Raw genomic sequence first — 27,854 nt, 5'->3', positions numbered from 1 at the left:
GATAAAATTTAGTTGGGAAATGTATTGGGCAAATTCTGCAATAAAACGTTATGACAGAAACTCTGGTATTTATGGAAAGACATTTTGGTGCAATGACGCCTTAATTTAATAAGATTGAATCTCACGCTGTTGATACCAAACACAAATTCTGAAATGTCATGTCATTTGGATGAAGGTCTTAAAATGGGTAATGGCTTGTTCAAAAAAGACATTCACTTTTAAAGAAATATGTAATTAAAATAAATGTTATATTGTTGGTGTGTGTGTGTGTTCTGATATTCAAGTTAAATTTTTGTATTTGAAGCCTATAGGAGACACAAGAAAGATTGGAGGGGGTTAGTAAAGCTGGTCCTGGTCTGAGGAGAGACTTACTGAGGCGTTTGCACACGGACATGCAGTACTCCTCTGAGTCGAAATTGTTGCGGTTGCCGGCACAGCCCCCGTATGTGAAGCGCACACACTTCCTCCGACTGATGTCGAAGTGCCAGCGCGGCATGGAGGCGCGGCATGGACCCGTCTCTGCCTCCAAGGTGCACACGGCTGCCAGGGGACAGCCAATTAGTCAACCGGCCACTAGGGGCGCCACTCAAATCAAAGACAGCTAACTGACAACTTTCTATAGACAGATATAGTCAGATTTGAGAGCACAGCAATACAACCATTCCCATGAAGCAACTATTTAATTGTTCTTCTGTTTTTTTTGTTTTTTTTTGCTTAAAACTGATCTTTGGTTCAGAATAGACAACATTAAAAAAAAAATACTTTGGTGTGGTTGTGAGAAAAAACAAACAAACAAACAAACAAAAAAACGTTTCCAATTATATTTCTCCTTTAAAAGGGAGAAACATGTATCTTCAACAAACCTTTGACCTCCTCCAGGACCTTGTCGTCATCTGGGGTCATGCTGTTGTCTTTCTTGTCTGAGTCTTCTTTCTCAGCATCTTCATCTTCATAGACATCGTAGTACACATCCCCCTCTTCCTCCTCCTCCTCCTCATCATCCTCCTCCTCCAGAGCAGACTCCTTCTGTGTGGGCAGTTCGGCAGCAGGCGCCTCACTGTGAATGGGAGGAGTGGATGATTGAGTGAAATGGTGTTGGCCAAAAGGATGTGTGATTTATCAAACAAGGTTGAGCACTCCCCATAGGTCAATGTCACAGGACTTTAATTCATCCAGATAGCCTTAATATCCGCCCTTCACCAATACAACGTGACAAAATTCATAGACATTTTCAGCCACTCACACATACTGTATCAAGATTTTTGTTATAATATTGAAAATAATCTTGCAGGTAAGTTAACATGAAGAAACATTTTAGGCACAAGTTAAATAAGTTAGATCTGGATAATTAGAAACAAATGACATTTTCATGTATTTAGGGTAAACCCTTCAATCATGGGCCATGTGGAATGTTTTTAATAGGAAAAAAGGTAAAAGTGATTTTTTTTTTTTTTTTGGTGGAGATTTGTTTCACTCACGTTTCTTCAACCACCTCTTCTTCATCTAGGTCAACCAGATCAACCTCCTCATCCTCGATTTCCTCATCTGTATCCTCCTCCTGAGTGGGCTGGGGTGGAGTGGCTGCCTCCTCAGACCGTGTGGCAGGACAGCAGACATATTCAGTGCCATGGAACTTGTCAATGCCACAGGGCAGCAGCATTCCATAACTGTGGAGCACCATAGAGCTCTTGACACATGCCTAGAAAAAGAAGAACAAAAATGTATTAAACTGCTAATTATTACGAACATGTTTATCCAATTGAAGATGGATATTCTAGAAACTCTCATCTGATATTAGAGTGCTTTTAAGTGGTTTATGTTAGCTGTAAAAGCAAGCTATAAAATCAACTTCAAGGACATCAGTGCATCTTGTCATGGGATTAATTGCATTGCCTTGACAGTAATGTGATAAGGGTCTGAAGTAAGGACAATTCAATCGATGCTGCTCATACTGACAGGTGCGTGAATAATCTATTTACAATACATGGACTATTTACATTTATGAAATTAGAATCCAACATACAATATAGCAAAGGAACCATTTTCCTGCAATGATCTTGATTTAGTTAAAAAATAAAAAATAAATAAATCACCAGAAAATTTACACATGCACCTTTAAGGGTAGAGGACCCACTACCTACTTGTCTCTATGGAGATGTTATTGCTTTCCCCTGAATGTTCCATGGTATGACATTAAGCACATACATCTAGAATTTATTCATTATTGGTTTTTCTATTTCTCAAATACACAATAATTCCTTCTGTGGATAGAGGAAACTCTTCTCAGATCTGAATTGTAATGTAGCATAGTGCTGTAACAAGTGTGTTTCCCTTGTGATATTAATCTATACTGTGGAACATTCTAGACAAAGCAATAAGATTTCCATGTACAAAAGCAGGTGGCAGACCCTCCACTAGAACTGGACTATGGAGGAACATTTATTATAGCATTATTACCATTAATTGTTCTTACCTCCTTGGCAACACTGTGCCACTGCTGGTGGCTCACACACATGTCCATATGCTCTTTGTGGAAGAACTTACACTTCTCCGGAACCAGAAGTACGTCACTCACAAATTCACCCACTGTAACAGAAATCACACAAACAGGCGGTTAGTCAGGCCCCAATCTGCTCACAGTTTAACTCTGCCTGCTGGACCGGTCAGCGCTCAGAAAGTGGGACCAAGAACTAGTACGAAACTAGCCAGAACAAGCAAACCCCATTGTCATATTACTTTAATTACATGTCAAAAACATCATGTCAAACATTACCTGTACATCTGACAAACACATTTTAGAAACTTTTCCAATCAAAATGGCAGCTAGGAAAACAAGATATTGCATTGCTGACAGTTTAATTGCATTGGATTTTAAATGGGCTGAATGATGATTTATAGATCCAATATCTAGGCTGAGTTGTACCACTGTCACAACCGTAAAACAAATTAAATGTCAGGAATTCAATCATTACTTGCATCAAATGAGACTTGGATTGATGTAGATTTAAAAGTAAAAAAACAAAACAAAAATACACTTTGATGGTTAAAGCCAATAATACCACTGCTACTACAGCACTTCTACTAATACAGTAAGTGTGGCTACTGCAATTCCTACTTGTATGTAAATGTTTGTACTACAGATACTTAAACTACTGATTTGCCTAAAGAAATTTGCATGAGGTTACCACTTATAAAATAGTACTTCACTTAGTTCTTTAATCATTACTACAAGGTTATATACAAATATCAATGAATGAATATAATGATACATGACTTTCTCATCAACTACACTGAAATAGACAATGTGCTTGGGAGGTACTGACAGAGTTCAGTGCTTCCATTGAAAACAACGAGCATAATAGAATAATTTGCAAGTGAACAAAAAGTACACAAACATGCAGATGCAGTTAAAAGTACTCTGCTGCCATCAAGAAGAATATACGCAAATACAAACTGAAGTAAAGGTCATGAAAGCTGGATGGTCTGATGAATAGGTAGGCTCAAGTCACACAAATGAGGGTCTCAAGGTTCGACAAAGAAGGCTGGGATCTGTAGTAACTGCTCATTTAGTGCTTTGACACCACCCCTAGCCAGGAGTCGATCTGCTGAAGCGTCAGAGCAGTGTTTTGGAAAATAAGAGGGTTGGATAGGAAGAGAAGAGAACTGGAAATAGCAGAGGCCTTTGCAGCTGCTGCTCATCCCCGCCCAGGAGGTAGAGTAACACCCTTTTAACAGCACACCACTATTTGATTTCCCCCCAGCCACAAAGAGTTGTGTGTCTACACATAAACATTTAGGTATAATATATATATATATATATATATATATATATATATATATATATATATATATATATATATATACACACACACACATAATATAATATATACACTAGCAAAATGTTCTTGTTATTGGTTGCCTGAAAATGGTTCACTATGCAGCACGCAAAATCAAATGTCTCTCATATTTTTCTTTTACAGTTTTATTGTTGAAACTAAAATGTTAAGGAAAACATTGAGAAAGCTCTGATAATAAAAAAAATAAATTATTAAAATAATGGTAAACATTACATTTGACTGATATTTCTATCTTCACTTATAAGCATCTTCCTTCTTGAAGATGGCTTGAAATCAAATAGCATAACATCATAATTTTAAATACTTTAATAAAACTAATCCAATCTAAATTGCTTTGTAGCAATGCTAACCATGTAAAGCCTTCCATAAATCTTTACTCAAAGATGGACAGGAAATGGCCATATCATTTCTCCTCATCAGCTGCTCTTCCTGCACCAGCTGCAATGTGTAAAGTGAATGAATGTGTATTCATTCACATAGTCCTTTTCCTTTGATCTCGGCACCCTCATCCATGGGCCACGCTATGTTTTGGTTGTACAGTAGGTTTCATGCTGCAGTGGGTGATGGATGGCACTGTCCAGGCAGCAGCTGTGTGCCTTATAAGTGTTTTACTCCATACGTTTGAGCAGTGCTGAGTTACTCCCTTCTCTTTGACCCTGCTTCATCTACTGTACTCATTTGACTTTCCTGTAACCTTTTGACTATCCACAGATGAAACCCTCTCCATTACTCCACTTCTGCAGCTTGCTCGAGTAAGTAGTGAAGAGGTATGACTATACTCACTAAACCAATGATACCTTGAGCTCTGGGAGCAGGAGAATTTAATTAAGCCCCACTTTAAGATCTGCCTGTCGACACAATGCTTATTATCTCTCAAGGGTCTCAAACAGGAGCCTCATGTTTTAATGCCGTGTAATCATCATTACATCTAAAATACACAGATAATATGTGTACTGTAATCAAATCCACAAATTTAAGATGTCTTTATTCCTACTTTTTTTTTTTTTTTTAGAGAGAATATCACAAATCTTAATAGCAGCAATATATAATTTACTATGGCTATACCAATAGGGCAATCATTTTCACGACAACTTTACAAAATTGGCTACTTTTTTTTTTTTTATAAATTATTTTATGTTTTGTTTTGCTTTTTCTTTCTTTCTTTTTTTTTTTTTTTAACAGAAAATTGAATTTATTTCTTTGTGCTATTTTAGTCCATTTGGGGCCAGGTGAGGCATAAAATGCTCTTTTAAGAGAACAGATCACCCTTTCTGGAGTAATAGTGCTTTTACTCACTTCCTCCTATTATTTCTACTAAAGAAAATCTGTAAATACTAATTCATTCGAATGTGTCGATCCTTCCCCCAGTACCCACTTGAATCTATTGTTCTGGGTTTTACGTTGTATTTACTCATAATTCAATATGAGTAAGACTCCTCTTTGCACAAGACACACCCAGCTGTACATTTACCAATGACTGATCTCATGATTCGAGCCGCAATCATAAAAAGTCTGAAAAATAATCCTCAACTGTTTGACAAAGACATCATGCTGCAGGGATTAGGCTGAACAGAACAGAAATCATTTGCCTTTGAGTGTGGACAGAGGGATTGTGCTGCTTAACTCTTGCATAAAAATACACAAATAATAATCTACCTTTACTGAGATTAATATTTTACATCATTTAAACCTGTTAACCTGACATGGATGCAATGCTTCTATATTACTTTACTTTTTGGTTACGTAATTTGATAGGAATGGGATGAGAATGGTGCAGTTAAATTTTGGCTTCACCATTTTTGGCTTGCTTAATATTTTGCTCTGATTTTAGCACAGCTTTTTCGATCTAAAACCTCTCAGAAAATGTAACTTGACACCACTTAACCCATTTTTGTCCAATCCAAATGTAAACACAGAAAGTAATCCATCCATCCATTTTCTTCTGCTTATCCGGGGCCGGGTCGCTGGGGCAGCAGTTTGAGCAAGACTCCCAGATTTCCTTCACCCCAGACACATCCTCCAGCTCCTCCGGGGGGACCCCGAGGCGTTCCCAGGCCAGCCGAGAGACATAATCCCTCCAGCGTGTCCTGGGTCTTCCCGGGGCCTCCTCCTGGTGGGACATGCCTGGAACACCTCCCGAGGGAGGCACCCAGGAGGCACCCAGAAGGCATCCGGAACAGATGCCCGAGCCACCTCAGCTGGCTCCTCTCGACGTGGAGGAGCAGCGGCTCTACTTTGAGCTCCTCCCGTGTGATTGAGCTCCTCACCCTAGCTCTAAGGGAGTGCCCAGCCACCCTACGAAGGAAACGAATTTCAAGTGCTTGTATCCGCGATCTCGTCCTTTCGGTCATTACCCAGAGCTCATGACCATAGGTGAGAGTAGGAACGAAGACTGACTGGTAAATCTTCATCACAACGGTCCCATACAGCGACCGCATCACTGCAGACGCTGCATCGATCTGCCTGTCAATCTCACGTTCCGTATCCCCTAACTTGTAAACAAGACTCTGAGATACTTGAACTCCTCCACTTGAGACAAGGACTCTTCACCCACCTGGTGAGGGCAAGCCACCTTTTTCCGGTCGAGAACCATGGCCTCAGACTTAGAAGAGCTGATCCTCATCCCAGCCACTTCACACTCGGCTGCAAACTGCCCCAGTGCACATTGCAGGTCCTGGTTCGATGAAGCCAACAGGACAACATCATCTGCAAACAGCAGAGATGAAATCCTGTGGACGCCCTCCGGCCCCTGACTACGCCTAGAAATTCTTTCCATAAATACAATGAACAGAACCGGTGACAAAGGGCAGCCCTGGCGGAGTCCAACATGCACCGGGAACAGGTCTGACTTACTGCCGGCAATGTGGATACAGCTCCTGCTCCGGTCGTACAGAGACCGGACAGCCCTTAGCAAAGGGCCATGAACCCCATACTCCCAGAGCACCCCCCACAGGACACCACGAGGTACATGGTTGAATGCCTTCTCCAGATCCACAAAGCACATGTGGACTGGTTGGGCAAACTCCCATGATCCCTCGAGCACCCGATGGAGAGTGTAGAGCTGGTCCAGTGTTCCATAGCCAGGACGAAAACTACACTGCTCCTCCTGGATCCGAGGTTCGATTATCGGATTCTCCTCTCCAGTACCCTGGCATAGGCCTTACCGGGAAGGCTGAGGAGGAGGAGTGTGATTCCCCTGTACACAGCAAAAACTGGAGAGTTAAAATTTCAGGATAAAATATTTCAGAGTTGTTTTTAACACAGAAAGTGTTATTTTAACTATTTGAATGTTAAATGGGAGTTAGATTTGGGGTTATATGCCAGAGTTGATATGGTTGAAGTTAATTCAACTTCCCCCAGTGTTAATTCAACTTCTGCTAGTGTTATTTCAACTTCCCTGAGAGTTAACTCGGCACCGCCCACCCACCACTTCAAATTCCCGCCACAGAAGACCAGTTTGAATGAACCAGTTTGAACCAGAGAGACAGTGGATTTTTCACTTTTACATGCAGCTCTTTTTGGTAAGTGCAATTTGATTTAAACTATATAGACAATATTTTTTATTTTCTTCACTAATTATAATTATAACTGTATAGGTTGAATTCTTTGTCAAAAAAATTGCTAGCAGACATAACTATAACCCATGGTCTTTTAGCTCTTTGCTTATGTCAAGGACAGTATTCTATCCTGCATATTTTAAGTAAGCTTTTAAATCATTTTTTATTCGCTAAATTGGTGTCTGTCTGTCTGGTGTATGTTGTATGTTGTAGCTCTCTATAACATATGTTTCTCTTTTTGACAGATCATAGAAGCAGCTTTAAAAGAAAAAGCTGGTGGTGAAGAAGTGCCAAAGGAATAACAAATAACAAAAACCCTAAGTCATACTACAAGAAGGAAGTTGGTTAATATACTGGTTTCTCACATGATTTAACACCATGGGTATGTTTCTATGTTTGTTCACAAAATTTAGTAAATTATTCTTAACGTCTCTAATAAGTTGAATTCCTGTTTCAATAACTTCCCCTCTAAGGCCACCCGGGAACAGTCTGCCCTTGGGATTGTGATGGCGTTTCCTTCTCTCAAAGATCCATATGTCAAGAAAGGCTATGTAATAATTATTTTGCTTTCTAAGCAATGTAAATTGTGTTAACATTCAACATTAAGTTGTATGGCATCCTTTTTACTTTTAGGAGCACCTCTATGATGCTGCGGGTGGATCAGGGTACATCTCAAGGCTGAAGATGGTCCAAAGGCGGAAAAGGCAAGTGACTCCACAGCCACCGGACAGCCCTGTTGACTATTCTCAAGGAGGCCCAACACATCAGAGGACTGTTCAGGTCGAACAACAGCTGGACGGTGATACATGCCAAGAGTCTTCAGATAATGATTTTACAATGTTTTAAAGAAAATAAAGACTTTACATGCACTGAATGTGTTTTTTACAGTGTACCTTAATTTACACTTCACAGTGTGTAGTTACAACTCTCCAAGATGTTAAATTAACTCAAATTAAGTGTAAAAATAAAACACCTCTGTGTGTTGTTTAGCTAAATCAGGATAACCCTACAAAGTGTTAACACTTCACTCTCAAAATGTTAATTTAACTCTTGATTTTGGGGTTAAACGGTAACTTTGGTCCAGTGTTACTTAATTAACATTTCCAAAAGTGTTAAATTAACTCTAGAACAGATTGGACTCATACAGACTCTGAGAAAATGTTAAAATTAACTCTGTGAGAGTCAGTTTTAACACTCCACTTTTTGCTGTGTAGTTGGAACACACCCTCTGGTCCCCCTTCTTATACAGAGGGACCACCACCCCGGTTTGCCAGTCCAGAGGCACTGTCCCCGACTGCCACGTGATGCTGAAGAGGCGAGCCAGCCAAGGTGCGAGTTGAAAGATAGAGGGCTATGCCAGACGTTCCCAACAGACCCTCACTACACGTTTGGGCCTGCCAGGTCTGTCTGGCTCCCTCTTCCACCAGCGAACCCAACTCACAACCAGGTGGTAATCAGTTCACAGCTCAGCCCCTCTCTTCACCCGAGTGTCCAACACACACGGCCAGAGGTCAGATGACACGACTACAAAGTCGATCATCGTCCTCCGGCCTAGGGCGTCCTGGTGCCACGTGCACTTATGGACACTCTTGTGCTTGAACATGGTGTTCGTTATGGACAAATCGTGACTAGCACAAAAGTCCAGTAACAGAACTCCACTCGGGTTCAGATCAGCGAGGCCATTCCTCCCAATCACCTCTCTTCAAGTGTCACTGTCATTGCCCACATAGGCGCTGACGTCCCCCAGTAGAACAACAGAGTCCCCGGTTGGTGCACTGTTTCCAAGAAGGCCGGGTACTCTGCACTGCTGTTCGGCCTGCAGGCCAGCACCACAGTAAGAGACCTGTCCCCGACCCGAAGGCGCAGGGACGCGACCCTCTCGTTCACCGGGGTGAATTCCAACACACAGAGGCTGAGCTGTGGGGCAATGAGCAGGCCCACACCAGCCCGCTGCCGCTCCCCGCGTTGGTCACGGGGAGCGGCAGCGGGCTAGTGTGAGAAATAGAGAGTCCAGCCCCTCTCAAGGAGTTGGGTTCCAGAGCCCAAACTGTGCGTGGAGGTGAGGCCGACTATATCTAGTCGGTAGCACTCAACCTCCCCGCACAAGCTCAGGGCCCCCCTGACTATGACTATTAATTGATGGCTGATATGACAATAGTGGAACACCTTAATATTGCATATCAAAAATATTTCAGTAAAGAAAAAGTAAAATAAGTAAAATTAATAGATCTCACAAGCAAATATTAAAATTGAGGTTGTCAATTTGAGGCAGATAATTTGTTACTATGACCCAGCAGGTGGGTGGAAGGCATATTCAGTTTGAATTACATGTTTTTTATTTTCCAGTTGCTTCAGATTTTTGCAAAAACATTCATACTCATTTTCCAGTTTTACCTAGCAAAAATCCTATAATGTACACAATGCAAATAAAAGAAAACATGTTTATTTAGTTGAAATCATGTTTAAAGTATTAGAAAAAAAATTGTTTATGTATAAATATGTAAAAATTGTTTATGTATAAATTGTGCCAAACATTTGGACAGAAAAAACACATTTTCAACACATTTTTCAACTTTTCTTCACACATTGCTTCTTAATTGGTGTAAAAACTATAATTTCTATTTATGGTAGTTATAATCCAACCAAATTAATCTAGAATTAGAGAATCATAAAAATCTGTCATATGCATTTTAAAAAAGATTATTTCACAGCCAATAATAGCATTTTATATGAAGGTGACAAGTGGTGTCAATGAGATAGTGACGCAAGCATAAAGATGTGTTGTAGCATGTAGCATATGTCTGAACCTCCTGCACACCCAATTAACACGTTTCATTACATAATCATCCGAAAGCATCTCAAAAGGCCCCCCAACAACACAGACCAGACTGCTCTCGGCACAGGCAATTTTCATCATTCTGGGAAATGTGAACCTACAGACCTTTACCAGTGGCGACAAAATGTGCAACAACAGGAAACAGGGGTGGTTAATTATTCCTGGTAAACTAATGGGGTTGTTTTAATTAAATGACTGTGCTGCTGATTCATAAAAAAGATCGGGTGAGGCTGAGACAGACAAGCTCCGGGCCAATGCATTAGTGAGGACGCTGATTTGGCACATCTTAAATCTACTCAGACGAGAGGCCAGTTATGCTGGTAAGGATCCAGAAGACCACTGTTAAGATTCAAAAGAGTGTAGGATAACAATTTTGAGTTAATACAGACTAAATATACTTAAAATAATATGAATAAGCATTAGTTTTTCACAAAGCTATACTCCTATCCTGAAGTACAAGCACTTTTTTTTTCTGTATAAATCACATTTACCCTAGAATTATAACTTTCAAAATTCATTGTGAATCAAGTTCCTGTAGGTGGACATATTTTCTATTTTTCTCAACCATAACATAATTTTTAGAATTCTCTCTCTATATATATGATTTGGCATTCGTTTGAATAACATTACTTCATACAACTATATCTGCAGATGATGCTACAAAAATTTTGCTTCTGACACAAAGGCAGTGAAATACCTTGGAAAAGTAAAAAAATTGACATTTAATAAAGCAGGATGTAGCCCTGTGGCCACAACTGATTATTGTGATGCTGCAGAACCCAAAGCTCAAGTGTGTGTATGACGGCACAGTCCACCTCCCCCTCTCTGACCCTGTGTGTCTGTGCAGTTTATGGCTACTGTCTGGGGGAGAAAATAAGATTGTGCTTTATTGCTCAACAAGCCTCTCCTGCAATAATAGCTTGCCCCAAAGCCATCGCTTAGCTTTCATCCTTCTCAGGCTTTCTCAATGTGCCGCTCAAGGCCAGGATTAGTCAAGCGGATCACAGTACCCTATTCCTCCACTTCTTCTCTGATGGCCAAAATGCATCATAATCTAATGTTGACAGATGAGGACATAGAAACACACTGTCCTTGAACTAGCAGTGATTTGGTGTTGAAGCTTACCTAAACATTTGTAAGGCACGACAATATGGGCATGTCCTTTGCACACCTTCTTGTCCTTCTTACACCAGTTCTCGATGCGGATTGGCTGGTTGGCCTCCACCACATTAGTGATTTGGAGCTCAGGATACATCTGTTGGAGGAAGGAAGCAGAAACTGTAATATGAGCGTTGCGAAAGGAGACTCACTGCAAACTGTGAGCTTGAATGGGATCATTTTAATCCATGCTGTATACTCTCTAGATGCCATCTGCTCATCCATGAAAGAGCATACAATTTACGCTCTGCCTGAATGCCATCAAAATGTCATCAATAACTGCATCTTAAGCTGCCGGGGAAGCTGCATGAAAATGTAAGCCTTGGTTCATTTTCTTAGAAAGCCTGGGTAATAAACATGACACTAATGCTGGCAGTCCAATGGCTATGAAAATACAGTGTGCAAATGCGAGAACATCCAAGTGTCTGTAGTGTCCTCAGATGTAATGAGAGAGGACAAATTTATCCATGACAAGCCTTAATATGCAGCCACATATGTGATAACCCATACTGTGCCATCAGCTATACTGCAAAAAGACAATTTTCTTCAGGACTGTCATGGCAATTTGATCCAAGCTTCACTAAACCACATGCAGACCGGGAGCATCCAACAAGAGCTGCAGTTCTGGGTGTGCTGTGACAATTTTGTCTGCTAAATCCTTGTCTGTATCTTTATTTAGTCCTCAACCACCAGCCCAGGGCCCAAACCAGGCCATGGGCCATCTGATACTGGAACACAGAAAAATATTATACATCTTAAAAAGGAAATAAAACTTTTAGTCCTTTTAGTCTACCACTGTATTTACTGAAATATAGTACAAATTAACCTAAAGTGCAAACATGATTATTAAGACTTTTTTTTTCAAACTATGGTTAAAAGTTGTAAGTATTTTGTGGTTTTATTTCTGGCCGTGCCCCGTTTCACTAGTCCCTGAAAAAAATGTACATTTATTACAGGTCCTTACGAGAAAAAAGGTTGGGGGATGATGATTTATAAGATATAATACTTTGCTATTTCTATGGCAACACTTCAAACTCATGGATACCACCCACTCAGAGGTTCCATGATGGAGAAATAATTTAGCTATAATCGGTCCTGCTCAAGTCTGTGTACACTCACCTCCTGACAGTACTGCAGCACTCCCTCTTTGGTTCCTACACAGCTCTTGGTGCCAGAGGGGTCTGGCTCCCAGCGGCCGGTCTGTACGTTGATGTGCATGTTGAGCTTTCCACAGAACATGGCCACTTGCGGCTCGGCCACAGCAAACCCGATGCCGGCATTGGCTGCTAGTGCCTGTAGAAAAAAAGAGAAGTGGGTGATAGGGGCTGCACGATATTTTGTTAATCAGATGCCAAAGGACTGAATATATTTTAGCCACAGTACCACAATACTGTTTCACTTCAAGGTGCCATTGTTGGTGTGTTACATCAGCTCATGGACATATCTAAAACATTTTCACTGTATTATGTTGGGGTATCACAATGATTAAAACACAGTTGTTTGTAATACAATCTCTTGTAACCAAAATAAAAGTTTAATTTCATATTACCATGTGGTTTTACAGTATAGATGAAAACCACGTTACCACAAAATATTGAGGAAAGGTAAAAATGTGTCCAATTCAGGTAATTTAGTATTGATAATTGTTCAAATGAATATCTAGTTTAGTTTTGATATGACAATGGATAAACTCAAGATGAGCATGTGGTGATAGAACAACCTCAGTGAACTTTTTGTTGCTACAGAAACTCAACACTTCACCTTAGAAAGAAAGACAGGGCATAAATGAATTGCCTCTCAGGAATGTTTGAGCAGGTGGATTGTTAAACAGGCCTGGTTCAGATTGGATTTGTGTTTGAGCCCCACTGCCCTTTAGACCAGAAGGCTCCATACGCACAGACTAGAGCAGACGCAGAGCAGCCGCCGTCATGCCTCACCAGGCAGGACATTCCAGGCAGAGGGCAAAGCTTTGCTCATTCTCCAGAGACAAATCCCACTCACCAGCATAGATCATTTATTACTCAATGTAAACAAGACTGTCACTAAAGACGATCAGTTGAGACACACCACAAATCACCACTTCAACATAACAATCCATCAAAAATACAACCTACGTTCTGATGAAAGAGTCTAAAATTATATCTTTGTTGTTGTCCCATCCTAGTGCTGATAAACAACAAGCATTTCCTGTTACAAAGAGGAAGCCATTTAGCCTTCAAATGCAACAACACAAAAAACATGGTCATTCTTCATTATTTAAAGGTGGGTTTTGTAAAACAAAAAAAACAAAAAAACAAAAAATCATGACCTAAATCCGCTCAATGGCTAAATTACATATTGTCATCACAGTCACTTATTGATAGTCCCATTACAATTGGCTGATCCCACTAGGTTACAATAATACAAACAGAGCACCCAAAACATGTGGTTCAAGCCCACAGCAGGGAGTTTCTGAAGAGGAAGTGGACAGATATTTTCTTGATCGTCATTACAACATGGCTGAATAAACAGGCTGTGGTCTATAACAGGGAGATAGAGAGACTAAATTGATGCTGCTTTTCTCTACTCTTGCGCCTGAAGCCCAGTCAATGATGGCAGCATGAAGTTACCAGACGAAAACAGCTGAAGAGGCAACACCAGCAACGCAGTGTTTAACAAAGCACAGCTCACAAGCTGATAATGGGAGCAGAATAGAGAGGAGCCAGGACAAAACAAGTGCTGTGTAATCAGACGTTGGCTGCAGAGGAACAGACAGACCAAACATACTCTGCTTCATGCAATATTCACCATAACTGCTTACAACCACAATGTTTTTCTAAAAAGGCTAAATGATTTGGTATACAGGCTTATGAGTTTAGTAATTATAGTACCAGATTTTTCTAACTAGGAAAAAGCTAATCTAAATACATTTGACAGGATTTGTGATTTATGTTTTAGTAGGAAGATCATCTTCAAATCTGCCTAAGAGATATACCATTTAAGAGAAGACAGAAAGGCCAAATTAATACAAGAATCAAATACATTTGAAGTTGTGGGGGGCTGGTTGTATCACTGGTTCTCACCCATTTTTGTCTCAATCTTTATTTGGTTTATGTACAAAAAGAAATAATTGTTTGATGAGTCGACTCATCAAAAAAATAGCCACAGATTAGTCAACTATAATATTTTCTTTATTGATTCTGATAAATTCTACATCATTAAAAATGTTTATTATAAAAGAACATTTTTATTCAAATATTAGATTTCACCTTTTCCAAGTGCCACTTGTTATAAGCTTGGTTACCTCTAGCGTTGGTTGGTTGGTTGTGAAACTCTGGTACACAAAATAACGTGACAACATGATTGCAGTCTTTGAGATTTGAAATTGTAATAATGTCATATAGCAATTTCGATTCTGTTGCGTTTAGCCTTACATCCCTAATACAACAAGGCATTGCAAACCCAGCTGCCCTGTGCCCACTGGCCTGGTCCTGCTCCACACCTCTATATCGACCGCATGCTTGTTTGTTCTCCTCCCCCTCATTCCTGCTCATTTCTCTGGAAGACCCAACTCAAATGTAGCACAAGAGGAAGACTTTGTACAGAAAGTGTCCTGTGCAAAGGGTGTTACAAAGACAGCATAGAAACAAAACAATACTGCAATTCATATTGTTGTCATGAACGGATATCTGATTAAAAGGGCCACTAAACATCAAAATATTTTTTTTTTTCTACTGATAAGCTGTGTAAATGGGTCTAAAAGAGAAATGCATACCTATCCCTGGCCTTATTTTGACATTTTAGTGCATATTTGTTAAAAATGGGATGGTGAAAAGCTGTCTAGGTTTAGGATTAAGTACAGTCAGTACATTTGAATTTTTGGGTTGGACTAACGGTCACCAGTTAGTCAGATGCAGGGTTATTATGTGACAAGCACAGCCATTGGTGATCTATGGGCGTTACGTGATAAACCCCTGTAAGCTCCGCCCCTACCTGGCACCGTTGGGCACCTCGATGTCCCACCGTGTCTGAAACAGAGCGGATCTTGGATTACACCATTTCCGTTTTCTCCAAAGTCTGGAGCACACGATCCACGCCATGTTGGATTGTTGTGACTGTCAGTCGACTGTCAATCATCGCTCCAGAGCCCACCTCACACCCACTACCCCCAACCTGCCAGGCACCGCCCACTCTGAAGGATTTTTCTGATTTTGCTTAGGGGCAGATTAAAGCTTCGGGAGGGTGTTTAATGGCTCTTTAATGTCATGATAATCTTGAGAGAGTAAAATCCCATTATAGCAGAAGTTATAAGTGTATGCTAGAAAGTACATTTTAACAATGTACATAAAATAACATTCTTCCTGATTAGCCAGTTTCAGAATATTACTACAGTGCAAACATTACAACAGGTGCACATTTACCAGCTTAGTAAACAAAAGAACGTAATAGTGCACTTGGAATTTCCTTTAGGCCACCTTGAAACAACATTGAGTTATCATTTCATTTTGACCTTGCTATATATTAGGGTAGTCATCTGGGCAATGTTTTTTCATGACGTTTTGCCTGCCACCCAGAAGCTATATTCAATCTACTAAAAATGTCTTAATTTCACAAAACATTATCACTCTTTGACAAATGACAGGTTATTGACCATGGTCATCCCAGAAATGTCATGAAATTCAGTCAGAAATCACCATCATATCATATCATACAAATCTATTATTCAGGCATAAATGTTTTTCTACAGGGAATGAAGAAATTAATAAATTAACAAGATTATACCACAGCCTTCTGGCAGTGACATACAACCCCAAGTCCTACAAAGAAGAGTAGTTAATGTGACTATTTAAATCAATGAAAACTACAAAGGTGATATTACAAACCAAGAACTCCAATAAAATGATTAAAAAGTACTGACTAATACTATTGTAATCAATTGCGAAATTTATAGGAAGTGCATTTCAGGGAGTGCATTTCTGACTTCTCCATGACATGCACACAGATTTTTTCAGCATTCTGTCATGTTCTATTAAATACATGAAGCACTGGTGGGAAACTATTACTGACAGGAACAGAATTGCAACCCACCACACCTAATGAGCATAAATACTGAGTTGCTATCTGTCATAAGTGACTCACCAGGATCAGTCATATCATGTGTAAGTGTGAACTCCAGGCTTATATCAAGTCATATATAGACAAACATGGACAGTGGGAGTGGAGGAGCGGACATGGGCGGTTAAACAAACAGAGGAAGATGACAGAAGTAGGGAACTGGTGCTTATTGGTTCACACATCTCTGTTTGACATATGATTTTCAAATGAATAGAGACACAATAATGTAATAAAGAAACCAGAGGTGGCCTGATGGCATGACAGACAGGGCTGCCTCCACAGACGCTTGTCAAAAATATCATTGAGCTCGTTTGCAGCCTTTCCACCAGACTGTGGCGGCTGTGTCTGTCTGCCTCCAGCAAACAAACAACATTTTATTGGATCTCACATAAAACAAGCTAAGGCATGACTGGAAAACACATAACAGTTTTAATGTAGACAGTTTAGAGTTTTAAAAAACTACAAAGACTTGGCTTACTCATTGGTGGTCATATTTTGCCACTGGCAATAACTTTCATTGATAATTAACATCTCAAAATTTCAATGATCTTTATTAGACACATTTTCTGATACATCATTTTTTTTTTTTTTTTCTCTCTAATGTAAATAGAAGAACATTGAAGGTACAGTGGTGGCTATAGGTACACATCAAGTACAATATATTAAATACAACTTAACTAAATTTGTTAACTCGCTATGCGATGGATTTTAAAATAGTGCTATGCTGGCAAAAATAAGCCAGAACAGCCAGATAAATATATAATGGATATTGAAATTTGGCTGAAAAAATCCATACCTGTCCTTCCCTTATTTATTTAGAGACTCACTCCTCTTCAATAATACTTAGAACTAGTGTTTTAGGCTGTAAATTGTACTGGTTGAAAAACATAAACTTACTCACTACTTTAATTAGAAAAATTCCTCTGGCTTGTCCAGCCTGTGTGGTCTGAGTGCAGTCTTGTGTGTATAAAACTTAGGACAGGAGGACAATACTTAAGTGAAAGAGGGTAATGATCTTAAACCAGTGGGCGACATTTTTGACACACAATTACTGTTACATGTGGTTAGTGTGGCACCACAAGCAGTCAGCCCTGGTGTTGGCTGGTCTATAAAGCACCATCCCTCTGGAGCTGGGGCTAAATCTGGCCCAAGTACGACCGTCTTAGGTTTATAAAAACAGACCTCCAGTTTCTCAGAGTGCTTATACTGTCCATGTGACTGCGACGCCAGGCCTCGTTAATCCAGCTAATCCCTCCCTGTGGTGATTTAACACTAAACAAGCTAGGCACTAGTGAGAAAGCCACCCACAGAGGAATGGCATAATGAATTGAAACAAAAACAGATTATCAATTTGACTATTTAGCCAGTTTGCCCTTACTTCCACTATATACCATTATACAACTACTACTACAACTACCATCACAATTAAGTTGTTTTTCATAGCAAATACAACTTTCTGCTGCTGCTTTATTCAATAGTTGAACAAAAACTTTGAAAGACTTTGCTTTGCGTAACTGTTTGTAATTTTACCAACTAGGAAAGGATAGTTATCCCACTTTGAACGGAACTTAGACAAACTTTCTGGCCACAGGGGAATTTATTTGGACACAGTAGCTCACACATCACAATATAATACAATATAATATAATTAATAAAACACAATATAATTTAATACAATTAACATAACATAATATAATTAACATAATATAATAAATATATCATAACAAAGAACAAAAAGATAAATGGTAATAATAAATAAAAAATGGGTAGCAGACGGCTGTCAAATAAAGCATGTACAAGTAAAAATTAAAAATAAAAGCACCACATAGACCATATCAACAACTGCATCAGGTTGTGATACCATTTGTTGTGCTTAACAGTAACAAAATAAACAAATTTACATCATATTTTAGCACTACTTTTTGCAGTACTACTACTGTTTAACTGCCAAATTCAAAATTATTCTGCCATTCTAACATTATGGGTGACTGACAATTGTGTAGCCATCACATCTAACGCAGTAAAGGCCACAATCAGACAAACAAACAGACACTGACTCCAATGCAAATGAGCCTCTCCATCTTTATGAACTGGCCTTTTGTATCAACTGTCTCGACGCAACTGGAAATTTATGTTCAGTGACTCAGTACATCCATCGCCTCTTATGTAAAACAGTAATGTGGAAATATTTTTGTGCCCATGAGTTGTAAACTTGTCCTTATAGTATGAAGGAAAATCTATGTGGGCAGCTTATTAACCGACCATCATTTGAACAGAGAATAGAAGCGAAAAGCAAACCATCTTCTCTGCCCTGAAATGTCAAATGAGTTTTTTAAAAATCTTTGTTTGTGTAACATACTGCTACAGATGGGCTGGTAGTGGCATGTTTCAAGTTCACACAAAAGTCTATTTCTAATCCTTTACACACAATCTGGACTTGATTGAACCAGTCCTTGTGAGTAAGACGTCGAGCTGCTCCAGTAATGTACCAACTACTACAGCTTTACTGACTTTACAAAATGGACAAAATAGAAGCTAACTGTACCCCAAACACTGATCAAATGGACATAGATATCTACATGGCTGGCCAAAAGTCCAATTTCCAGGCAGATTAAACACATTGTCTGTTCATGGTGGCTAACAAGTAAAAAAAATGAAAATAAAAAAATGAAAATCAACTCACTCTTCATCTCAGGTAGAATAAGTTCTATATTTTGTTCTGAATGATACAAGAATTTGAGGAGACACATTTGGGAGACTTGCGGCTGCTGTTGGACCTCCCAAATTGGGACAGTTGTTTGACGCCCTTCAAACAGACTCCCTAAGTAGCTCATTAATAAACCTTATGCAAAAACCTTCACAAATAAATCAAACCATAAGCACCATAAGTGAAAAGTAATAGAGATTTTACTCATTCTGTGTTTGTTATTATAATAATATTAGCCAAATTGTAGTCAACATTATATTTGGGCTACTGCATGTTTAGGCAGCAGTTCAGAACACTACACTGATTGTAAATGTAAAGTAATAAATACCACAATGCACACTGAACTGCAAGTAAACAACAGCTTTCATTTTCACATATTAATTATTAACGCATGCTATTATTCAACCTGTTGCGGTTGCTGTTAAATGACTGCATTTAGAGACAGAGCTGAAACTGGATCTAACAATGCTTCGCCGCTGGTTTGAGTCTTAGTGCAGGATGTGTCTCGGTAATTAAGTTCTGGCTGCGTTCTGTGAAACCGTGTGGTGCTTTGAGTGGCATAGGTCTGCCTGTGTGTCAGGGGGAGATAACATGGCTTCTCTCCAGCTCAGAGCAAAACCCACGTCAATGACGACTTGTTCAAATGGCTCGTCACTATGGAAACCTGCTACAAAAGTATCCCAGCTATTCACACAGGAGCAAACTGGAGCGGTGGAGGCACAAACAGGAGAGAGGGGAGAAGAGAAAAACAGATGAATAGGTTCATGTTCGAGAATCGGGTGGTGTCAAAAACTCAGATGGAGGGCAGTGGCTATTACTATATTCACAATAGTTGACTTTTTTTTGTTATTTTGTTCACATGGATCATAATCATCCCAAAATGTTACAATTTACATAGACCTGAAACCACAATTCAGAAAACGTGTTTGTAAGCTTTATATAACTTTTGGGTTAAAGACTCAAGCTTTCTTCTTTTGAGCTGTCATACTTCATATGTTTGTGCGTTTGAGCAACTTTATTGAAAAGAAAAACACAAAACAAAATAATAAAATAGAACTTAATGATTGATCATCATATCTCAATTCTGTGATAATTATTAAAAACTTCTAAAATAGAACTGTATACACCAATACAAAACAATATAATAATTCAACTGGGCAATTTGTGCAAAAGACAGTAACTGCGACATTTTGCGTAATTTTTAAGATTATGTCAGTTACAGCAAACCAAGTTGGTGTGGACACATTTGACCATAAACAATAAGAAGTCATCTACATTTTGATAAAACCAAGCCTGCCTTCCATCTCAAACTCCAAAGGCCCCATACAATATTATTTTGACATTGTATGAACACAACCCGTTAAGTGGAGCAGGAAAATGAGCTAGAGATGGATGATCAGAAGCTTGAAGCAACAGAGATGACAACAAGGCAAGGGGATTGGAGAAAACATTATGAAGAAAGAGAAAATGAGGGCAAAGCTGTAGAGCCTGGCATTTGAGTGAAGACCATGTGAATGACAACCGGGATGCCTCGCACACAATAACAACTCTGCTATATTCATCTGCCAAAGTCCTGTGTACAAAAATACTGGAGTAACCCCATGCTCCATAAGTCCACACATCACTCCCCTGTCGCACATACACAGTGGAACAAAGCCATGTCTGTACTCAGCTCTTTTGTGCTGAAAAATAACGGCGCCCATCGCCATGGCAGTGTGCAGCCTTGTGTTCAGCAATGTCCCCTGTCCCAGTGATGAGCAGACAGTAAATGGCCTCTGGTTTCACAACAGTCAATTACCGCTCTGGACATGGAAAAGGTAAACAGGCTGGATTTGACTTAATAGTATTGGTAGAATAATTTATTAATAAAACTACTACTACAAAAAATGTTTTTATTACTTTGCCTAGAATATTACACAGCATTTATTTCAGGTCTTTTAATTTTAAAATATCTTCAAAACATGCATTCTTTCGGTTACTGGGGTCACACCTTCACAGATCTGACCTGTAACTTGCCCTGGTGACATCTCCATGGTGATACATACGTTTATTGCCATACTGTAGTAGAACATTGCAAACAGGTAGTGGACCATCTACCAGTAAAGTTATGCAATGCAGCTTTAAGGCAGAGTGAAGTAAAAGACAAGAGTAGGGCTGCTAAAAGTATCACACCATACAGAAGTCTGTTTCGATATATTGCTGTACAGATCTTTTGAGTACCGCCCCACACGATTACTGTTCAAACAGGAAATTTCAAATCACTTACCATTAGGCAGGTGTGAATAACATTATGATGACCAGTGTGTATATTGTGTTAAAACATAAAATACTGCAGCTTAGGTTCCAATTTTTACATTTTGTTGACTTAAGTGTTGCAGTGAGGTTTTGCTCATTACTGTTCTCCCTTGAAACCCCATCTGCTGGAGGGAAAATAGCTCAGAGCGGCTCATATGCATCTGCAGACTATAATTGTGAGCTCCGCTGGAATTGAGTTTCCCACAGTTTCCTGGGACCATGTTATTATCTGGCAGCAGCACAGCAGCGGCGGCGGCCAGTGGCAGTTGGCTCTGCACCGTCAGTACCTCTTCTGTCAAAATCTTGAACATTTATCCAAGAAGAACCTCATCTCACCCTACGCCTGCTGAATCACATCTCCTCTCCACAAATATCCCTTATATAAAAAAGAAAAAAAAAAAAAAAAAAAAAGCTGATAGGACTTGACGATCATTTCTGCCACTCATTCTCAAAACGTCTCTGAATTAGTTAAAGGACGTTGTCACGTCTCAATCTCAAGTTAGTGTTCTTGACTGTTGCATTGTCATGTAGCAATTAGCTCAAGTGGTTTCGGACAAGAGTGTCAGCTCAAAGTCAGCCATAAAAATGTAAAGTAGAGAGATACCATGCCAGGAGGAGAAATAAGTTTTAATTAGCACAAAAGACTTTTTTCTTCATGGCCCTTCACTTGGGAAAAGGTGTAACCCCCAAGTTATTTATAATTGTGTGGGCAGAGGGGGTTAGCCTGCACAGGTCATTAAAACCCATTTGAAAAGGGACAAGCAAGTATCCACTGCAAAACGCAGCTAGGGCAGCATAACAGAAGTGTCATGCTAATTAAAGGCCATTACTCATCAAATGCAAGTTAATTCCAACAAAGAAACCATAGTCATGGCTTGCTGAACCATATCTAGCATATTTGAGATAATGACTGCACCTAAAAATATGACATAAATAATTTCAGTTTTATAGATGTTTATTTTAGAGTCAAAGCGTGACTTTAAAAATATATCCATGATTCCCAAAACTGCTGTGTTTTATTTTACCTACAGGAGTTGCATAAATCATGAGTTGGTTTAAATATGAGACTGAGCTGTTTGAAGGATTCATACCAGGATCCACCGAGTTAGAGTTCAAACACAGCCTCAGTCCAAATGACTGAGGGGCAGACGGTCATGGGAAAAGTGCTTTGGTACAGAGACTTAAACCAGTCCCAACTCCTTCTAATCCTTCTCTTTGAATGTGTCTCTGGAGTTGTCAGTCTGGTGTGGCTCTCCTTCTCTCTTATCTGCACTGAGCCTAAAAGTCACACTGGGCTGTGGATTGGGCATGGACGTGTGATGTGACATTGGGGTGCTTGTTGTACTTTTCATTACAGTTTCATGTTGGGATGGGCAAGCCAGCCGAGCAAGGCAAAATGAACCAGAGGGGAACCAAATGGCCAATTTCCCTGCAACATCTTGGCACAGATTTGAGCTGTACCTCTCAGGAATACGAGTGCCCATCTAAATTTAACTTTTACATTTTCTGCATACTGTGCGAAATTAGGTGGGCTTCAAATAATAAACTGTGTTTTGCCTAAATTAATAATATCTGGTTGAAATGAAAGATGAAGAGATGTGATAAGTTTGTTGCAGTCCAGAACAGTGAATTAGAGGGTGCCGCATGCCAACAGTGCTTTGAAAAATTGGAGAATGTCAAGTTTTAAGGGCTTTCCACATCTTCCTTAAGATATGCCTATGTACGTCTTCTAAGTACTGCAGAAGCCCATAGCTGACAAGTAGCTATTCAATTTACAGATATCAGTTTCTCTTTAAATCAGATTATTACAGATTATCATTTATTTTCCGATGAACTGGTCATGTGACTAAAATGTAAGACGAAACCATCTTTGTTAAGTCAAAGACAATTCTGTATAAGTGGGCCACATAGAATCATATCTAATCCAGAACATCTACACTTTTGTCATGTTAACACTGTGAATTTAAAACTGAGCTCTTACCCTCAAAGTAATTTCATAAAACATTAAATTAGAACTGTAAAAGTAGAGTAATAATCTATACTTCAGTCAATTTCAATCCTACTTGTCTGAAAAATACAGCTATAATTCAGATAGGGAGTTCAATAACACGGTTGTCTGGGCATCAGTGCAGTTATTTAGAGCAGTTCTAAATGCAGGCTTTGCATTAAAGTCTGTCAAAATGATACAGCGATAATTAGACCGAGTTTTTCACCCAGAGCTCCTTGTTTAGTTGCTAAGATACACAGGTGCAGATTGTATGATCCGCAGCAGTGTTAAAACTATTGTGAGATAATAGCTGTTTATTAGGTGATAATGGATGGGAGTTTGGGATTATGAAGATGCATTTCAGCAGGAGACAAAGTAAAGTCACCGTAGCAGTGAAAAGTTAAATAATTTGAAATCCTGTACTATGGATGGATATTTGAAAGTTACACTATGTAACTTTTCTGGTGGAGGGTTCGTCTTCACCTTCGTCTTCATGAAGATGTTATTGCTGTGCCTAATGTTTCACTGAATGGCATTAAAGTCCAAAGTCCATCTCTATGGTGGCAGGTGATGCGCCCAGATCAGGTTACATGTCAGGTCTGTGGAGAGGCAACTGCACTCACATTAATAATGCAAGTGCATGTTTTGAGCAATGAAAACTTGAAACATTTAATGCTATATAAATACATTTAATGCCGTATTGGTGAACATTCACAGCAAATCAATGAAATCTCCATGGCACATCCTCCACCAGTAAAGTTACACAGTGAACCTTTAAATATCCATGTTACAGTATTTGGAATTATTTTACTTTTCGCTACTTGACTTTTTTTTGTACATTTTGGGAGGAATTTACATAGTGTATAATTTAATAACGCATTTTTGCACACTCAATCAGGGTGTCTGCAGTTGGACATTTTTGGCTCTCCCACTAAAAGCTCTGTGCATGAACAAGCCCTTATGTCCTCCATCAACTGCCTTTCATCTCTTTTGAGCTACTGTTCTTTTTACTATTCTCAGTACAGCCTCCACCAGCACAGTGTATGGGTTTCCTCCTCCTCACCTGCCCCTCTCATGAATTTGACCCTTGCTGCTCTCTGTACTGGCTTACAGTTCACGTGGACCAAAGCCGATTACATTCTTGACATCACTGCACCAGATGTTTACAGCTAAAATAGACAAACTAGCTAGCCACCTAACTCAACCATTGTATTCATGTGAACCAAACAATCCAGCATGACTCGAGGGGTCCATTGTCTCTGCTTAACCACTTCAGATTTCATTAACAGCTTCATGGATTAGCACAAGGCCGGCTTTGTCCTCAACGCTCTGCCCGACTTGTTGCTCTACTGCTCTCCAGAGAAAGTTGATTAGCCAATAAGCTCCAAGTACTACCTATTAGCATTGACCAAAGAGTGGAAGCATCTCTGTTGACTCCAATGGGGCAGATTATGTGTTGTAAAGTTGGGCAATAACAGTTTTTGTCTAGAATAAATAATTTATATTAACATTTATTAGCCTTACAAGTTATTATTTAATTCATCATTCTATTCAAGATTATTTTTCTTTAAGATATGTGTGAGAAAATATCAATATATTGTAATACTAAATGTGGCGATACAGTATGGATCAATAGTGGATGTGGATCAATAAAGTTTACAAGTCGAAGTGTATGTCAGTAGCGTTATCCTGGGCTCCTGTATCAATATAGTACCCAAGTTCACAAGCTCTCCATTTTTATTTTTACTATAACTTTTAGGAGCTTTATGTTTCTGTTTCTGTTTAAATTGCTGTATTTATGGATGAAACAAGGGGGTGGGGGTGGGGTTGCTGTTTTAATTATTGCCATTTTTCTGCTGCATGTGAAGCACTTTGTGCTACATTTCAAATGTATGAAAAGTGCTTTACAAATAAAGTTTGACTGATTGATTGAATGAAGTATTGTTTGGTATCTTTTAGCCATTGTGATGTGCCACTACAATTTTGATGATTATTTAGAGGACAGTAACTTGACATATTCACTGTTTCAAAGATTAAAATAGATGTAGTTCATATCAACTTTGGACAAAAAGTGGTTTAACAAAGAAATACTGTTGCTAAAATGAGTGAATAAATATATCATGTGCAGTATTTCTATTATTGCAGGTATCGCGAGCTATGCATTGCATCAAATTGTGAGGGTTCCTACCAAATAATTTACATTAACATCAAGAAATAAAAATCATTCTATTCATTATTCTTTTTCTTTAAACACAGCTTACACACACTGTCTGGTAAAGTGGGAGCCTTGTTTGCATCTCGTGGCCACTGACAAACGATATATAATGAATGTTAGTAGAATCAAATGTTGACTTAACTTTCAGTACAGCAGCATTATCTTTCAACAACTCTGACATTAGCCTCAGGCTAAATTTAGTAAAAGAATCCTCCTCTCTCAGAGCAGCATGAAATAGTATTCAGTTAGTTTTTTAACCATTTGATAATTCCACATAATTTACTAGGGCTTATATTTTTTCACAGAGCAAATAAAAATCTTCATTTTATGATAATCAGAGCTGTAGACATATCGATTAAAAAGGGCCAGGCCTATGTCACTGATGATTAAGATGACTGGATTTTGATTCAAATTTGCCAAAAATGACAAATTTCACAGCTCTACCAATACACTGAACGAGAATGAGTTACATAATCTCCCAAAGTAAACTAACGGCGTCTTCAACTGGAGGAGTCTTAATGCTTTAATGATTCTCATTCAAAACGTGTTACCAATTTTTCTATAGTAAATTAGCCTATTTAGTTTCCCCCTATAAACTATATTGTAAAAGCTGCACTGACAAAAATCACACCAATGCATGCTGTCTGGAAGACCTGGTACGAGAGGATAATGGATATATTACATGATACTGCAACGGAGTAGAGTCTAACTCAACTTTATAATAAGTGTAGAAAGTCTATATAGGACAAAGCACAAACTATTCTCATTCAACTGAGAGAGACTCTGGTGTGAAGCGATAAAGAGGAGTCATGAGTTCCGCTCTTGGCATCAGCTACACAGGAGATTTTGAGCTTAGGCGATTGTTAGAGGGGGTTCAGTTTGTTTTGAACTATGCAGCTATGTTTTGTGCAGGATGTTTTATGTGGAGTGACTCTTCCCCCTACTTTGTACTGCACTCTCAGCAGTTTAAAAGGGGCAGGATTAGACACAAAGTACGCCTCTCCTCTCTGACTAAAACCTAATCTTTACTGCACTGCACACAGGAGTGGAGATTTTAGGGGAAATGACCTGTTCTAGCTCTGACCCTTTGTTCTGAAGGGAAAAACCACTCGCATCCTTTCCTCCTAGTGCCCTGGTTTTCGTGCTATAGGTGACGGAGCCCTCATCAGCATGCAGTAGCAGTGTGAGGCTGGCAGACAGACAGGCGGGAGGCAGACTTGTCAATAGAGAAAGCAGGGAAGCGGGGCACCTCAGCAAAACCTCAGCCTGTCACCAACGTCGCTGCCTCTCCGTCCTGCACTTAATCAGCACACGAGTTCAGCAAGCAAAGGAGAAAGGCGTGAATCACATTTGGGCAGCTAAAACTAGCTTTGGGAAAAGGGGAGGGGGCCAGGAGAAGGCATGTCACAATAATTACTATACTGACTTATCTTTCAATAAATTAAAGATGGAAAAATATTTATTGCCATATTATTTATTGTGTGTACATTTCTTCTTTGTACTTTTCCTGTAGTACAATATGATTTGAGAGGCAAGTAACTTACACATGTTTTGTTGCAGCTCAGACATATTAACTGTATTGTAGATTTAGAAGGTTTACAGGGATACTCCTGCTTTAGTGGCATTTGTAGTTATTATCATTTATTATGTTCTAAAGTAAAATATCACAAGTTTTATTTGCTGTGACAGGCCTAGGCAGAAGGAGTTGTAAACAAATATATTCTAACCATTTGTTACTCTTTGTACAGTGTGATTCAATGTTCAACTCATAAAAACAAAAAAATATAATGAAAAGGGACAGAGGTGCATAGAAGAATGACATTTCTCAAGGACAACATGGAAATATCACAGTGGTCTGTTACAAGGCTGTTGTGACTCCTGCAGGGGCCATGAGCATAAAGCAGCCACAAACCAGACACAACTAGATCAAGGACGGACAACAAAGCCTATACGCCAACATGTAAGTCAGGGAAGATTTATTGGCCATTCAACATAAACAAACATGAACAAGTAACTTAGAGGGTAAGGGTTACTTCACAATTTAACACAAACATATTACATGAAGGAACTGATCAAAATTGTAAAAGTCAAGAAAAATACTAATTTCTACCACTGTTAAATTACAAATACTTTCTACTCATATTCATC

General features: G+C 39.2%; 1 protein-coding gene and 1 long non-coding RNA gene across 2 annotated transcripts in view; one reads left to right on the top strand and one right to left on the bottom strand.

Moving 5' to 3' along the window:
* Positions 1 to 27,854, bottom strand: part of aplp2 (amyloid beta (A4) precursor-like protein 2) — a 48,189-nt gene that overhangs the window by 12,602 nt on the left and 7,733 nt on the right. The window contains exons 2-7 of the mRNA XM_055166939.1: positions 12,528 to 12,701; positions 11,376 to 11,505; positions 2,474 to 2,586; positions 1,479 to 1,699; positions 864 to 1,057; positions 373 to 540 (exon numbers count right to left, since the gene is read on the bottom strand). Of these exons, the coding sequence (XP_055022914.1) occupies positions 373 to 540; positions 864 to 1,057; positions 1,479 to 1,699; positions 2,474 to 2,586; positions 11,376 to 11,505; positions 12,528 to 12,701 (1,000 nt within the window). The remainder of the gene's footprint in view (positions 1 to 372; positions 541 to 863; positions 1,058 to 1,478; positions 1,700 to 2,473; positions 2,587 to 11,375; positions 11,506 to 12,527; positions 12,702 to 27,854) is intronic.
* LOC129412660 (uncharacterized) lies at positions 7,659 to 8,224 on the top strand. The gene is made up of 3 exons (XR_008633785.1): positions 7,659 to 7,796; positions 7,888 to 7,965; positions 8,048 to 8,224. It is a non-coding gene; the product is annotated as an uncharacterized LOC129412660 (long non-coding RNA).

The sequence above is a fragment of the Boleophthalmus pectinirostris genome, unplaced genomic scaffold, assembly GCF_026225935.1.
Source record: "Boleophthalmus pectinirostris isolate CB_2022bp ecotype Guang Dong unplaced genomic scaffold, ASM2622593v1 HiC_scaffold_9, whole genome shotgun sequence".
Lineage (NCBI taxonomy): Eukaryota > Metazoa > Chordata > Actinopteri > Gobiiformes > Gobiidae > Boleophthalmus > Boleophthalmus pectinirostris.
Note: the sequence above shows the minus strand (reverse complement) of the source record. Positions and strands in the feature narration are given on the sequence as shown.